This window comes from Sinohyriopsis cumingii, chromosome 7 (assembly GCF_028554795.1).
Source record: "Sinohyriopsis cumingii isolate HCF-2022 chromosome 7, ASM2855479v2, whole genome shotgun sequence".
NCBI classification, from domain to species: Eukaryota; Metazoa; Mollusca; class Bivalvia; order Unionida; family Unionidae; genus Sinohyriopsis; species Sinohyriopsis cumingii.
In genome coordinates, this window is record NC_142967.1 from 37,791,896 (window position 1) to 37,805,396 (window position 13,501).

Below are 13,501 nucleotides of genomic sequence, written 5' to 3' on the forward strand. Positions count from 1 at the left end.
TGACCATAGAAGACAAGGTAAATGCACTGCTTGGTTACTGACTGCCAAAGGCAGGATCAAACCACTGTTTGGTTAAGAAACACATGGCTGTTTACTACTGAAGAGAGATGACCAGAGATTACATGACATTTATATAGGAAATTTGTAGGGGTAATGAGAATGGCCATTGTGACCAGGTGACCATTAGGACAGGTTTGTCTGCATATTAAAAATTCATCTGTGAGAAAAATGTGTAGGTAGAGAAAAGAAGGAGGTACTTATATTACTGAGAACAGTTTGACTGTCTTAAGGTTTCATCCATTTGTCACTTTTATTGTGAAAAAATTAAAAACTAATGAAGCCTATCTTATGTCACTGGGATTGTATTTATTTTTAGCATATCTTTGGTGAAAGATATTGCTTATGTAGACAGGAATGGTATAATTTCTGGACACATAAAACTGTCCTTTCTAAGGAATATTCTTTCATGTATTGGTAAAATTGTTACATAATTCATTCATAAGTCCTGAAAATTGTCTATAAACTGACCTGGAAGTATAAGACATAACCTCTTTTGGAGTCAGAAATGTTTTCTTATGTTTAAATTTGAGATAGTTCCCCAGATGACATAACTGTAGCCAAAATGTGCCTGAATATAACTTTCATGATCCTGTGCTGAAAGGTAATGTTTATTCTGATTTTCTGATCTTCTTAATTAGAGCAAATTATCACTGCTCAATTTCTGCAACTAAGGCCTAACATTTGATGATGAAAACATACCAGCTTCTGTTTTAAACATCAGTATGTAACTAACAATTTGTGTTTTAAGGATATACTTGGTGAAGAACACAGATAGGGATAACATATCAGAACTTTGGCTGGCAAAATTGATTGTTTTAACAAAGCTAGAGGTGGTCTAGTGGTTAGAGTGTCTGTCTCAGATGCAGGAGGTCGTGGGTTCGATCCCCGGCCGAGTCATACCAAAGACTTACAAAAATGGTACTAACAGCTGCCTCGCTTGATGCTCAGCATTAAGAGGTTAGTGTTAGGACTGGTCGGCCCGGTGTCAGGATAATGTGACTGGGTGGGACATCGTGCTACATGTCTGCGGCATGATGCCCCAGTGCTAGACATCACTATAAACTGCCACATTGCAGACATTGTAGCGATATGACTGAAAATTGTTAAAGCTACATTAAAAATCCAAATCACATCACATCATAAAGCTAGAGAATGAGTTGTTATATTAAGAAAATCACTCTTTCTAAATATAGATGCATTCACATGTTATGCATGGAGCCATTTTGTTCTTGGTTATGTTGATTCAGTTGGAGTGTGTGAGTGATTTTGATTTTTAACATAGCTTTAACAATTTTTCAGTCATGTTGCTATGATGTCTGCAGTGTGGCAGTTTATTGTGATGTCTAGCACTGGGGCATCATGCCACAGACATGTAGCATGACACCAGGCTGACCAGTCCTAACAATAACCTCAATAACAAGCCTAGATTGACCCATATAATAAATTATATATCAACATTAAAGGGAAGGGTTACTGTTAATATGGGTACTTCATAATGGTCAAGTTAAATGATGTCATTTGAAAATCATGTTATCGCTACTTCACCTAAATGGATGGTCTTATAAAAATGGGCTATTAGTAAATGCAACATTTTTTGTCATGGATAATTTACATACAATTGTGTACCTGATACATGGTACCAGTAATACAACAAGGAAAATAGCATCTGGTTATGATTCATAGCTCACAGTGACCTTGTTTGAATCATGTCATAACTTACACTGAATCATAAGTACATTTACACTAATCTTAATTAATGCCAATGAAAAACAATGAAGACATCATAGAACTAATGCTAAGTTGAACATACTTGCAATATAAAATACAATTTTGATGGAAGTCACCTTTATATTAAATAATTGCATATGCATTTATTTGTCTATGTTAATCATCATTTTAAGCTAAGAACACAATCCCTTCAAGAGACTTTTGCTATATTTAATAATCTTCATGTCCATGTTTGGCACTATTGAAATAAATTATTCTTTCTTATTTAAGTTGTTCAGTGTTTCCTTTGTACCTTTAAGCTAAGATTTGATTGGTTGAGTTGCATGCATAAATAGTATATGGTTGAAAATAAACCAGTGGTATGTGCCTTATTAACTTGTCATGCAAGATTAATTAAATTCTGTACTAATGTGGTCACCAAGTGCACATACAATGTTAACTGTATTGGGAATACAGGCAGTACAGTGTAATATAAGTATGATCAGTTACAACAGCTGTAGGGGATAATGAGTTCAATGTTAGAAGTTTTTTTTATCACACCACTGACCATTTCTACAGTATGCACCAATTTCAAAATTAAGGGTGTGAAAACTTCTTTTATTTATCTTTGATATTGTAAGAACACAAGTGTTTCTACTTCAGTTCTTGACTCAGTTCTTGGGCGAAAACACAAGTTAGACAACTCTGAGATACAGTTACAGCTGTTCCATCCATGTATTAGCAGAACCACTAATGCTGAAAAAAGAGGCAAATTCCAGAATCCTGAATCATTTGTCTACAAAGTCAATGTTCATATCATTGCCTTCTTCAGACAAGTTCCAAATTCCATGGCTTGGCTTGAACAAGAAATATCAAAAGTGCATGGGAGGGTGGTGGTCTCTTCAGACAATTCAAATACACTTGAGGTCTTTCCTATGCTTACATCTGAAATGAAGGGAGTGAAAAGTTTAGCAAAAACATGGAAAAAGACTGCAGAACAAAAGCTGGAAGAATGCATGAAACGGATGGATTGTATGGAGCATCAAATAATGCCTGATCTGTGGATCAGCACTTTGGCACAACTTGGAAAGATTCAGATTCCAAATGAAAAAGACGTGATTGTCTGCACAGATCAGCAGCACAGTATTGTCAGGGTTGTTGGCTTAAAGAATATGGTGGATCATGTATCCCAGAATTTGAAACAGATCATTACTGATGGAGAAAAAGAACTGGAGCTAAAGAAACAAAGAACATCTGATAGAAAGACCTTGCCAAAGCGAGAAATCTACTTTTTATCAGCTGTTAATTTTCCAGACAAAGTTCATGCTAAGTACAGAGGCGTGAAGTGTACGATCCAGCAAAAAGAGGATATCATAGTTTTTGAAGGACTCTTACTTGATATAAAACAAGCTCAAGTATTTATGTATGAAACAGTACAGACAATTAGGAAATCTTCCATGCTAGACTACTCAAGAAGCAAGCTAGAACTTTTGTCCAAGAAAGAAACATGTGATTACATAAGACAGAAACTTGAAGAAAAAAGGTGTTTGGGTGTATGGGAAACTGATGGCAACTCTGTAATTGTATATGATGAATCAGACCAGAAGACTAATGAAGGCATCCAAATTATTAAGAAATGCCTGGTGGAACACACCATTAATATGACACCTGAGCAAAGACTAGTTATCAACTCACAAGTCTGGAAAGCAATGCTTGCAGATATCAACAGACAGCACCAAGGGCATACCATTATACATGTTAATGTGCAGAATTCAACCATTGAAATAACTGCAACAGATCAATATGCTGGTAAAATCATTGAGACTGTCCAAGACTTTATAAGTGCAAATGCACTGTACAAACAAACAGTTACTGTGGATCCTCGTAAAATAAGATACCTTGAGCAATGGAAGAAACCCCAGATTGATGAAATTTGCAAGAGTCAGCAAAAGAACATGGTGACTATTGACCTTAGTCAGGGTGTTATTACACTGCAAGGAACACAAAATGGTCTGTCTGAAGCAGTGAGTAGGTTGTCTACTTTGTTAAAGCAAATGTGCTCTAAGCAGACATTGCTGGAGAAACCTGGTATATGCAAGTACCTGTGTTCCGATAAAGGAGAAGAATTAATCAAGCATATAGAAAATGTCAACAAATGCACCATTGATTTAACAAATCAAGAAGATGATGACACATCACCAGAAGACTCCCAATTGGAACTTCAGAAGCATCTGCAGCATCCAGTTGAATGTCTCAGTTGTAAAATGCTTGGAGGAAGAACAATGTCAGTTTTTCATGGAGACATCACTGACCTTGACATCCACATATTGATTAACCCTTGTAACAATACTCTGGATCATTCAGCTGGACTTGCAAAAGCAGTTGTCACAAAAGGTGTGTATTTATTTATTATCTACCTATCATATTTCGTTGAGTGATTAGGTTATAGCAATGTCTCTCTCTGTACATTTATTATATCTGTAGATCACACATTCTACTGCTTGATAACTTGAAGGAGCTCTTGAAAATCTAACCAAATTTGAACATGACTGACTGATGGTTCCTTGTTTGACCTAGAAATTTACCTTTATATAAAAAAATGGTTTTGTTCAAAAACTTTGATGGATCAATGAGGATGTATGCCAAATGGTATACATCTTAACATCAAGAGGACATAGAGAGTTTAGGTGTCATTCTATTCTGTGACATTTGAGTTATGGCATCTGATTGACTTAAAAGTCTTTTTTTTGCATCTTTAATGAAGGTATTTAGTACTATGCAATATTGTCAGACCATGTGTGACACCTAGGCCAATTTCATGTTCATTTTTAATATAATAAGAGTCACACTGTGTTTTTTACAGACTCGAAAATATTTCAGCTTTAAAATCATGACTTTAACTATCTTACAGCCAATAATTCTTCACATGAAAACACCACACAAATTCAAATCCTCATCAAACACTTATGTTCTTCAACTTGTGTATTCTTTTTATTTCAGGAGGAGCTGCTATTCTTGATGAATGCTCACAATTTAGACGTCAGAGATTGATGGATGGAGATGTGTTCTACACAAGAGGAGGTAAGTTCTTTTCATCAAGAGCGGTCACTTATGTTATCTTTACATTCAAAATCCTAAGAATCTTTGGACATAGTTACGGTAAACAACAATTTATCCCCTCTGTGTTCTTAAAAGTGTATATTATTTAGTCATTTTGTCACCAAATTAAAGAAGATAATTATACTCATTCCCATCTCTCACAAAACGTTTGATTTTGTAAAGGCAGGCTTAATAAGAAAGACTGTTCCAGTAAAATATACTATATTGTTTTTACTAAACTGCCTTCCCTGGGTACCATTTATGTTTAAATGTAACAGACATAAGCCCGCCCAAAATTTTTCAAACACATTTCTAGTTGACTTCCCTTGTCTTACAATTAGAGATAAACTGTAGACAAACATTTATTTTTATGCTCCCATTGCAAGAGCAGAAGCAGGTATATTGCTTTGCTGTTTTCTGTACATAGATTTGTACATCAATCCTGAATCCATTTTAGCATGATTACACAAAACTATTGAATTTAAGCTTTGAAATTTTACAGACTTTATCACTGTTAAAATTTTGGAATTCTTATTAGCACAAATGAACAAAATCAACCTCTTAGGTGGATAAATGAAATTTAGTAGGTTTATTTTTATGTATATAATAATGAACTGATTAGAATTTCAGTTTATTACAGTAGTTATTCAAGTCTTTTTTTTTTACAAATTTGTGGACAGTTGAACAAAGACTATGTGATACATTTGTGTTCATAATTTAGAGGACCTGCTGAGATATTTAGGTTCCTCACTAGTTGACATTTTTAAAAACATGTTTTGTAATATCTCTTTCAAACCAAAACTTTAGCAAAATTTAGGAAAAATTATGAGAGGCTGACAAATGATATTATCCTGGCATGTGCAGAAACAAATGACCTGAATAGAGTTTCATGCTGTTATAGCAGTTGTTCATATTTTTCTAGAGTTTCAATTTTCTTTTGACCTGGGTCTCTTTTGGTCTGTACTGATCAAAACATTATTGTAAATGTTAAGGCCTTCACCTGTCAGTTTCTTTCATGGTATTAGTCATTCATGTGAAACTGAATGGTAATCAATTCATTGATGGGAGTTGCATTGTCTCATGTAATATTTACAATTTTATAGGGTATCCTATAAAAGAAACATTCTGATTGGGTCCTAAAGAAAAGCACCACTGACACTGTGATAATATTTTGACCCAAACATTATTATAAACTGATATTAAATGTTATTGCCAGTTTCCTTCATGTTATTACATTACATTCATTCATGTGCAAGTGAATGATCATGAATTCATTGATAAGTGATCCAGGGTCTCTACTAGGATGCACACTTGTAAAATTCAGTGTAATTCCTCGAGAATCACAAGGAAACTTCTCAAAATGTGTGAAAATTGCAAATCTCATTGCAATCCCTACCTTCATTTCTTCATTAAACATGTAGTATAGTTTGAATATTACCAGTTCAATACATGCCAGAAAATGTGTTGTGCAACAAACACAACTGTTTGCAATCAAACACCTGACATAGTTTCTGTTCATAAAACATTATATTTAGTAATCTTATGAATGAACAAAGCAAAAGAAAGAAGAGAGAGAGAGATTTGTTGATATAGGCATATAAAAGGAAGCATGTCTAAACAGTTAAAAATCTTGCTTATAGTCACTATAGTGCATCATGTCTGTGATTTTGTGAATTGTACAGATCATGAAACTAATTTCTTGTGTACACTTTTAAGCTGAAATAATGCACAGAAAGCTAGGTTTTATGAAGATTAAATGTTTTAATCACTAAATGACAAGATGAAATGAATTAAAGGTGGAGACCACTTCAGTTGAAACTCTGGGGTCACAAACTGCTACGGAAACCTCACATAACTACATTAAATGGCTATTTCAGTTCTGTCTAGTGGGTGGGTTAGGAATCATGTTGATATATTTTAAACATCTACCAGAACAAAACATGGTGGACATGTGAGAGTCAAAAATGTAAGGATTGCCTGCTTTTCTGAGAAGAAACATTGAAGAGCTGTCAGAGAAGCCAAACAGAACTTATCAAGGGTTCATCTTATGGACCAATTTGTTCACTAAGGAGTTAGAACAGTCATCCCATATTGAAATGGCAAATTTGTTATTGGTCAGGTATGCCCAGGTCTGCGTAGAAAGTATTCTTCACTTGTCATATGTCTTGTTCATTTGCTTGAAAGCTACATTTATCTTTTTAATTATCATAATCTGACAAGGATCTGTCTTGATTTGATTTGTAAGATTCCAAAGCTATATATGATTGGCTAATATATATTTTACTTGTGATTACATTGTGTGTGTGGAGGGTAGGGGAGTATTTTATGGTGTGAAAGAAAGACAGTTGTGTGTTCATCACTTTCATGAGACAGGTTTCTTAAATTACTTTAGAGAACTCTGATAAATATACAACTGTTCTCAATATGGATAAACTCAATCTCCTTCTTTCTCTCTCTCTCTCTCTCTCTCTCTCTGTGGGGGTGTCCTGGTTGTTTAGGGGTGGGGTTCTTCTTATAGACTTTAACGAATTATGAGAAGTTCCCCTGGTCCTTATTCAGAAGGTTAATTCTGGACACTATATTATTTATTGACTAAATATATTTATGGCTACGAGCCCCCAGTCAGCAATGCCGACAGTTAAATTAAAAGAAATACAAAGATGAAATTTAAACAATAACAATTTAATAAATGAAATTTAAAAGAATTTAAAGTAATCAATGTCTCTCTTTCACCCAATGATCCCTTTGATCATCATTTGAGTTCACAGTGTGAGGAGATTTTTCCCTTCTTGAGTGCTACTCATCTAAATCTCTTCGTTCCCTTGTCTTTCTCTCCTTTCGTGATCTCCACTTCCGCTTCCTCTTCTATAATCCTTGTTCCTTGCCGTTATCTTGACTTCCGGTTCCTCTTCTAGTATCCGGAACCCTTGACGGTATCCCTTGAGGTCACCCGAAATTCACTCGGTATCTCTCACCGTCACCCGAAATTCTCTGAACTTCTCTCGTCCCCCGAAATTCTCTGAAATTCTTTCGTCCCCCGAAAGCTTCCTGTTGAAAGGTATAATGCATTAGCATAGGGTTATAAAAATCTTCCCTCACACTACGTCACTGAACTGAACCATCAGTTTAAGGCGGGACATTTGGGTCGCGCAAGCGCACACATCGAAATTCCCATACACTTCCGCCGCTTACAAAAATGGCGCCATAACACAATCACACAAAGGATTCAAATATCTACATACTGAGCCCTATCAGTATATACATACAAAATATTTCAAATATGATTGTACTAAAATATTACTACGATTAGTAATATGACTATCTATATATTTATATATATTTATATATATTTCCTACACAAGCGTACCAAATCCACAATATTCACATTCAAATGGTGATAAACGGCAATCCGTTACTCAATGGCAAAATCTATCATTACGTAAACAAATTTCTTGTCTACCAAAATATAACTACGCAAAGAATTACAATATTAATTCTTATAGCGGCTAGCGAGCAATACAATTCTTCACAAATACAAATCGTCCTTTCAAAAGGGCGTAAACGTAATAATCCACGAAATAATATGCACACATATTACTAGCGAAAGAAGAGAACATTTTTGCCTCACAAATAAGGTGTACATAGTAACATTATGAATAATGATGCAACGAATCAACATCGTAATCAATCGTAAACAAAGGTACTAGCTAAAGTCATGAAAAAAATGCAAAATATTAAGGTCATAATTAACTATTCATACTTCAATACAAGTAAAATGTATACATACGACAAATTCTCTTCAATTAACAGCAGTCATATCAAGCAGAATCAACGTAACATCAAACTTACCTGATCGAAGCTATTTCATGAATTTCCTAAATTCCGCCAATTTTTACGAATGGCTAACGGAGTGTGTGTCACTGCGACTCTTAAACACCAACTGACGAATTTCAGGCTTGTACAAGTCTTATGCCAGTTTCTCGAATCAAGTCCCACCTACAACGCATCCCGATTGGATGGCGACGGACTCTGGTCATTTGATCGAACTGTCAATCATAAAAATGTCAGTCTGTGTGTCCCCATGTACTGTCCAGCCTACCATTGTCGGCTTCCGGCTCTTTGAAGTTGTCTACGTCACGTGTTCCCATGTACAAAGATTCCCGCCAGATTTCCACTCAAGAGCTCAAACAAAGACTGGGTTACGTAAGAGGATTAGCCAACTTAGGTACTTGGAAAAACAAAGCTTACCTGGCTCCACTTACAGACTTATAAATACATGTATAATACAAGGGGTTGGGGTAAAAGATCACACTCTCTCTCTCTCTCTCTCTGACCTGGGAGTAATGGGATATTAGCATATTGCAAGCACAAAAGCAAAATGGCCTGTGAATTTAAATGTGAAGAACAATCATTATATTTGTCTTTAGGAGATTGTATCTTACTTGTTGCCATTAAAGTTTACACTATCTGAAGTAAAATCTGTTTGAAAAGCATTCTTTTTGGAAGACAAACTGGCAGGAACGCAAACTGGCAGGAAGACAAACTGGCAGGAGAGACTAACTGGCAGGAAGACAAACTGGCAGGAAAACAAACTGGCAGGAAAGATTAACTGGCAGGAAGACAAACTGGCAGGAAAGACTAACTGGCAGGAAGACAAACTGGCAGGAAAAACTAACTGGCAGGAAGACAAACTGGCAGGAAAGACTAACTGGCAGGAAGACAAACTGGCAGGAGAGACTAACTGGCAGGAAGACAAACTGGCAGGAAAACAAACTGGCAGGAAAGATTAACTGGCAGGAAGACAAACTGGCAGGAAAGACTAACTGGCAGGAAGACAAACTGGCAGGAAAAACTAACTGGCAGGAAGACAAACTGGCAGGAAAGACTAACTGGCAGGAAGACAAACTGGCAGGAAGACTAACTGGCAGGAAGACAAACTGGCAGGAAAGACAAACTGGCAGAAAGACAAAGTGGCAGGAAAGACTAACTGGCAGGAAGACAAACTGGCAGGAAAGACTAACTGGCAGGAAGACAAACTGGCAGGAAAGACTAACTCGCAGGAAGACAAACTGGCAGGAAGACAAACTGGCAGGAAAGGCTAACTGGCAGGAAGAAAAACTGGCAGGAAAGACTAACTGGCAGGAAGACAAACTGGCAGGAAAGACTAACTGGCAGGAAAGACTATGTTTGTTTTGCATGGATAATGTAAACTGTTTCACATATCTCTTGACCTTCTACTCTTTTATCACATATTTTTTACAAACATTTCATAATATGTAATAGTTGTCAAGTAAAATTTTACTTAATTTATGTATTTTAGCATATGTATGACATATTCTGTAACATTTGTTGTTGTTGTGATATTCAATTTTTTATCACTGTATGGACAAATCTGTATGGGCTCAATATGGAGTTTTTCAGATACGGTGTAGCTAGACAGTACATGTTTGATGTTGATCTGTTCATAGGTTATGTTGACCTGAATGTAGAACTGTTCAAGTAAATTGTTCATCTGTCATGCTTACGATAAGCTGGATGCTAAGATTTATTGTACATCTTTTAACTACAAATAAAAGCATTACAAAGCTTTGAAATGACAACAGTTACAAATTCAGCAGATTTGTATTCATGAGAAAAGGATGTTATAGTGCTTCGACAGTGTATTGTCCAAGCCGATTGCCATTGGTATGTTTTTAATTTTTACAATAAAGGTAGTTTTAAACACCAGTATGTAAAACTTATTTCATTGATTTGTTACAATAATGTATATTTCCTAAATTTAAATATTTGTGCTCTAATTGTTCACATTCTTTACACGTCACAAAGAAACAGCTTTCAAATATAAATTCTAATATGAAAGAAAATTTATGACGTTTTTCAGTTACAAAGTTGTATTGAATGTATCGAAAGATGTACAAACATATACTTACCTTTGAACAGAACACTCCTCCAACTTGCTTTAAATGAAAAAAATACTTACAAAATGCTTGTATGTGGATTGGGAGACCTCTCTGTCTGTAGAGAGTGTACTACTTTGCACAAGCAGAAGTAGTAACAAGAAATGATGGGATTTGGCATCACTTACTGTATCATTGGGAGATCATTCCAAGTGCCATCTAGGAGGGCAAAAAACTTTAGCTTTTTAGCTAAAAGGTGTTAGGCTGGATTTGTTAGGTGTTGGGCTGGATTTATTAGGTAATAGCAGTTCTTCTTAAGGAGATCAGGCAACATATTTGAAGAAATACAAGCGCTAAGAAATCATTTGTACACATCATAATAAATCTACCAACTCCATCTTGAAAATACCATTCAGTAGTGATCAGCAGAATCCAGAAAGAATTATATTCTTGATTCTGGTGACATAAATTTGCAGAATTATATGCTAGATTGTGTACACCAAAGTTAATGACGAACACAACCATGCTACCAAACTGCAACATATCAACAGAAGTGAATAACATCTTCTGCTTCTCATCTCTTTCTTTTTTGCTATTTATTTTTAGAAGAAAAATTAAAATTTATTTTAGAGCTACTTTTTGAACTTACATTTATATTGCTTTTTGTAGTATGAGAATTATTTAAATGGATATGTTTTGTAAAATATTGCAAAACACCACTGGTATTCAGTTTTGTAGATGCAGATGACAAGTTTGATAACTTTCAAAGTCTTTGACTACATAAGTGAACTTGCACATATTGTAAATCAAAAAATACAGATCAGAAGTAGGTGCTTTTACCAACAAAATATTGCAGCAGCAAATTGAAGTAATAATAGTAGTTTATGCAAGATTTTCAAGATTGAGATGGTAGATGTAAGACTAACTCTGACTAAACTAGTGTTGTATAATGGACTGTGTTACACAGAGGTGTCTTAATTGTAATTAGAAATGGCTGTGTCTATATAGGTGTAAACTGGAAATACCTAACACTTACATTTTGCTTAATATTATTCAGTGTTTTTCAGCATTATTTCAAACTGGCCAACTTACATGATATGACAAAATTCATCAGGCCTAGTGGTTAGAGCATCTGCCTAGGATGCATGAGGTCAGGGGTTCAAACACTGGCTGTGTCATATCAAAGACTTATAAAAATGGTAATGACAGCTGCCTCACTGCGTGCTCTTCATTAAAGGGTTAGTGTTAGTACTGGTCGGCCTTGTGTCAGGATAATGTGACTGGGTGGGACATCATGCTAATTTCTGTTCATCTCTATAACTGCCACAATGCTGGCATCATAGCAATGTGACTGAAAAGTTGTTAAAGCATCGTCAAAAATCCAAAATAAAATACAAACACACACACACACACACACACACACACCAATGTGAAAGTTTATAAACTTGTCCTAGGGCAAGCTGTTTGGTAAATCAATCTTGCCCCTAGGAAATTTGAGCTCATCCAGAAATATGATAACCTATTATTACAACAAAAGTTTGTAAGTAAAGTAAGATTAACTATGTGATGTTTTGTCAAAATGTTTATAGTTATCTTGAAAACAAAGAGCTTACTTCTGTTCCCTTTTTATCTTATTTTGCAGATTAAAAAACATATGCCAGGAATTGTAGTCATCAGAAAATATATGTCTATAGTATATGTAGATATATATTCATATAAGAAGAAAATAAGGATTAGAATTGATGACTTGATAATAGAATGTAAAGCTAGAAGAGTAAGATAAATAGATACATTATGGTTTGGGAAATTATTAATAGCTAGATTTTAATGATTTTTTTATGGTGGTTAATTTGGCAAGTCATACACATGTGAAGTTTGTATACACAGGGTAATTTGTTGATAGTGAATACAGTTGCGCTGTTTCAGCAAGAATTATTTGATAATGGTGAGAAGATGGGCACTTTTAGCAAGGCATGCACTTTTGTTGATGGAAGGTTTTTCTTCTTATAACCAAGGTAATTTTTTGCAATAAGAAGCTATGATGCCATAATTAAATTTAGAACTTAAATGTTTTTGAAGTTGAAAACCTTTAAACATAAAATCTGCCAGGATTTTTATTTTTTTATACCTGCACTACTCATTCAATCATTATGGTGTGGACATGATGCATTTCTTGTTTACGTTGACAGTTTGTGGACATAATGCATTTCTTGTTTACGTTGACAGTTTGTGGACATGATGCATTTCTTGTTTACGTTGACAGTTTGTGGACATAATGCATTTCTTGTTTACGTTGACAGTTTGTGGACATGATGCATTTCTTGTTTACGTTGACAGTTTGTGGACATGATACATTTCTTGTTTACGTTGACAGTTTGTGGACATGATGCATTTCTTGTTTACATTGACAGTTTGTGGACATGATGCAGTTCTTGTTTACGTTAACAGTTTGTGGACATGATGCATTTCTTGTTTACATTGACAGTTTGTGGACATGATGCAGTTCTTGTTTACGTTGACAGTTTATAATCAGTAAGTTTGCATTGATTAAATTAGATCGTGATTTATATATATGGTAGTGCCCAAATTGAAACATGAAATAATTTGCTCAGAATAAGTGTTCCAGAGTTTAAAAACAAAAAATATGAAGAGTTTCTGTAAATATATGAGAATAACACAGTAACATAAATTAAGCTAAATAGAATTTTTTCAACATATTATATTAGTAATTATACTGT

General features: G+C 34.9%; 1 protein-coding gene across 1 annotated transcript in view; it reads left to right on the plus strand.

Annotated features, from left to right (window-relative positions):
• LOC149795044 (protein mono-ADP-ribosyltransferase PARP14-like) overlaps positions 1 to 13,501 on the plus strand; it is a 155,550-nt gene that overhangs the window by 30,867 nt on the left and 111,182 nt on the right. The window contains exons 6-7 of the mRNA XM_089964724.1: positions 2,431 to 4,161; positions 4,768 to 4,848. Coding sequence (XP_089820850.1) covers positions 2,431 to 4,161; positions 4,768 to 4,848 — 1,812 coding nt within the window. The remainder of the gene's footprint in view (positions 1 to 2,430; positions 4,162 to 4,767; positions 4,849 to 13,501) is intronic.